General features: G+C 46.6%; 1 protein-coding gene across 1 annotated transcript; it reads right to left on the bottom strand.

Annotated features, from left to right (window-relative positions):
- Window positions 1-212: 212 nt before the first annotated feature.
- uncx (UNC homeobox) lies at window positions 213-3,040 on the bottom strand. Its single transcript, XM_034539890.1, has 3 exons — window positions 2,785-3,040; window positions 2,050-2,225; window positions 213-1,247 (listed from the first exon to the last, which is right to left on the bottom strand). Exons 1-3 carry the CDS (start codon window positions 3,038-3,040, stop codon window positions 213-215), a joined length of 1,467 nt encoding a protein of 488 aa, XP_034395781.1.
- Between the last annotated feature and the right edge of the window lie 1,052 nt (window positions 3,041-4,092).

The following is a 4,092-nucleotide window of genomic DNA, read 5'->3' on the forward strand; positions in this document are numbered from 1 at the left end:
ACATACACGCACGCGCGCACAGAGACAGAGAGATAGAAAGAGAGAGAGAGAGGGAGAGAGAGAGAGACAACATGGTCAAATTAACAGCAAAGTGGGGGAAACCTATTAGATGCAAAGATGTGGTTTCTGGTTAAGCTTTGGCCTAATGACATGGTGTCGTTTAGAGGCTACATCAGTGTGATTCTCCCCTTCTCTTTTTTACCCCAAATTATTTATTCCATGTCGACATCTTCTTTAGAGTCTGTCTTTGTTTCCGCTGGACTGTCACTGAGGACACACTCGGGCTTGTCCGGGTGGTCCTTGATCTCTAAATGCTCTTTTCGCTCCGCATCGACGGGCTTAATGAGTGTCGGACTGTGTTCGCTGCAAATGACCGAGGTCTGAGAGCTTCTGCCGGTGGAAAAGGCGGCCCTGGGCGGGCTGCTGTGCGGTGAACGGGTCTTCCCCTCGGATCCCACCGGGCCCTTTCGTGAGGGGTCTGCGGAGTCTGGCGAGCTGCTCCTACATCCCGCAGAGCCGCTGCAGCGGACACTGGACTGGTTTCTCTCCGCCGGGGTGTCGATGTCAGAGAGAGCCGCTGCCGCTGCCGCTGCCGCTGCTGCCGCTGCTGTGGTCTTCAGAGCAGTCTGAGGAACAATGAATCCAAGCGGCTGCGTGATGGGGTAGAGCAGGAAGTGTCCTTTCCCTATCAAAGGCCGGGAGGAGTGTAAGGCCGCGGGGTTGCGTCTCGGTCTGGAGTCCGAAAGGAGGCTCTCGACGCTAAAAGGGTTGAGCTTCTGCACGCTGGAGGCGCTGCTGTTGGAGCACAGGCTGGACCGGTGGCTGGCGTCGGGCGAGTCCAGCTCGGATCCGCCAGCGTCCCGGTCCAAGTGTCTTTGGTTGTGGTTTTGGGTCTGGAGAGGGTGAGGTGTTTGGTCGCAGCTCGATTGCGTGTGGTTCCCCCCGACAGAGTCAAAAGGTGGGCCCGTGTGGTCACTGTCGGTCACGTGCGACAACCCGCTGTCGCTGTCCGATCCCGGGGTGTGAAATAAATCCCCAGCAGCGAGCCTGTTCTGGGACTTGAGCAGCCGTCGCTCCTGCTTGCGTTTCTTCTTCTCCATCCGGTCCAGCTCTCTCCGGGCGATCTCGTCCGGGTCCATGGGCTCCCCGCTGCAGGTGGTGGGGTGGGCGTTGTGAGCCGGTCGACCTGGACCTTTCTTTGTGTTCTCCTTTTTCCTCCACTTGGCTCTGCGGTTCTGAAACCAGACCTGCAGAGAGGGACAGACAAGTGGGAAAGTGTGTAATGTTCTGTCGCTGCAAAATTAATTAGAGCAAAAAAAAAAAAAGTGTCAGTGATTTTACATTACGGTAATTAAGCAAATAGTGAGGTGGCACCTTGCTCTTGCTGTTTTCCATGCAGGCCTTTAATTAGGCCTTTGATTAAAAAATCTGTGCACAGACACGCTCCAATAAATATGGCTGAAGCTTAACAAAAGAAGATTTACATTTAGTTAAAGTATGGGTCAGATTTAGAGGTTTAGATCTTTTTTTACATATTATTTCACATGTAAAAGCCAATTAAGCAATTCAACTTACAATGTTAATCAACAATAATATTTTTCTAAAAGGTATGTCGGAAAGTTCATAATTAATGTCAGTCTTTTACAATGAGTACATTTGGTGTTATTGGTTATTTAGATTTAAGATTGTTAATATATTTTTGACAAATATAACGCCAAGATTTGTGAAATAATTATGTGGTTAAAGAAATTTAAAATTGAAGGTGCAATTAAAATTGATTTATTGGACTAACATAACCTATGAAAGGTCAAACAACACACATCCATCTAGTGGGTCCTTTTGGTTAGAATTTCTTTATTATTACAAGGTGTCTGTTATGAACCAAAACATTTAATACCTGAAGGTTTTTGCTATATTTTTATGCAGCAGTTAGGACCAATACATTGAAACGCTGAGCCTTTGTCATGAAATACTAATAAACAAAGGAATAAAGAAACACACACAAACATGCTCAAAATGTTATATGAAGGAACAAAAATAAATATTTACCTGAACCCTTGATTCTATCAAGTCCAATCGAAGAGCCAGGGCCTCCCTCATGAACACGTCGGGATAGTGGCTCTCATTAAAAGCCTTTTCTAATTCCTCCAGCTGCCAACCAGTGAAATTTGTGCGAGTCCTCCGTCTCTTGCAACCAGGACTATCTTTGTCTGGGTCCCCCGAGTCTGACAGCGGAATGAGGAAACAATGTCAACAAAACACAGCCTGCAATATTATTATAATAATATTTTTTTTAATTACCACATTTCAACACAATGCTAACTGGACCATTTGCATGCACGTGCAGGTTCATTCTGCAAACTTTGGAGCTGAAGAAGGTGATCGCATTTGGGATGTTGCGGTCTGTATACACACACAAACACACGCGCACACACACGCGCGCGCGCGGGCACGCAGCCTGCAGCTTCTAAACAAATCTGTCGCCTTTTTCTGAAACCTTCAGATGTTAACACAGGCTTTCCCTCGCTCTACTATTTCCGGGGCTGGACGGGAACATTGCTTTTTTCTCTCTCTCTGTGTACGTCTTCAGCTTTCCGAGATGGAAACGAAGGGAGCCGAAGGATGAGCCGAAGGATGCTCCTCGTGGCTGCGGTTCGGCGGTGCCCTTTAAAAACAACTTGCATCGCAATATCCTGTCTTTGTGTCTTTCTGTGCAAACAGCCAGCCCAGAGATGCTATTGTGCGGCATGCATATATATATTTATATAGAATAATATGGCTTACCTGTCAGTTTGTACTGATTATCTCCATTCATACCGCAGCCCGAAGACAAGAGCGGGTTGGAACTGCCCACCGAAGCCGTGCAGGAACCATTAAGTAATCCGTCTATTGAGAAGGGAACCGCGGACGCGGATTGAAGTTGATGCCCGGCTAATTCGTAAACGTGATGGTGGCTCAGATGGTACGGGAAGCCCACCATCCCGCCGAGTGAGCCCCCGAACTGGGCGTGAGGTGGATCCAGTATCCTGCTGTCCATCATCCCGCAGGCAAAAGGGAACGACGTCTGGAGGCCGGTGATGGGAATTTAAAAAGCATGCAGTGAGTGTGGCCAACGAGTAGGGGACATGATGTGAAGGGAGGGATGAGCTGTACTTTATCCACATGAACCTCCCAATAATTAGCCCAGGCTCTGGGAATATGAGACCCAATGAGAAGCGGTAATGGACGCTGACGTCAGAGGCGCGCTCTGCAAACGCTCCCCGTATCGATTGCTAATTAAAGCTGACATCCACCTCAATAAACAATATCAGAGCTGTCACAACAAGACAGGAGGGCTTTGATAAGAACTACATCGCAACTACACGGGGGACCCACCGGGAGGAAGGGCTCACTGAATGCCGGGAAGAAAAGGCTACAGGCTCGGTGAGGCCAGGGGCTCCCGGACTTTTTGTTCAGTGGCGGAGCTGCAAAAATATGAATAGTAGACCAGATGTTTAGCACAAAATGTCACACTTTATACAACTTAAAGCCAGCGCTGTTTATACTAATTATTATAAAATCTGGTATGGTTTATTAGCGGTTTTTTTTATTGGCACACCTCTTTGGGGGGTAGAAGGAAAAAAAGTGGAAACATTTTATATATTTATTTTTTTAAAGGGGAAAATACAATATTAACTGATAATAACATAATGTTCCGAACATATTAATTTCTCCATGTTATACGGATAACCTTCTTTGGACTGCGGCTGCCTGAGCCACACTTTGGGAGCCACCGAGTTCAGATAAACCCCATGTCACATATGGATCATCATTTAAATGCATTAAACCTTTACAATCAGACAGGTGCACGTGCAGTGCGTAAAACAAATATAGCGAGTGTTGAAATATGGGTGTATTTAAAAAGGGAAGCTGAGATGTGGCTAAAAGGCACACAGCCAGAGGGAAAGTATAATATTTTACTGTTACAAGGCTCCAGTTACGACCAACGCGATGTCGTGAACACGATATACGAGTCAAATAAAGGCACTACTAAAAAGGACAATATAATCCAATGACAAAATATAGCAACTAAAATATATGCATTGCAGGCAT

The sequence above is a fragment of the Cyclopterus lumpus genome, chromosome 8 (assembly GCF_009769545.1).
Source record: "Cyclopterus lumpus isolate fCycLum1 chromosome 8, fCycLum1.pri, whole genome shotgun sequence".
Lineage (NCBI taxonomy): Eukaryota > Metazoa > Chordata > Actinopteri > Perciformes > Cyclopteridae > Cyclopterus > Cyclopterus lumpus.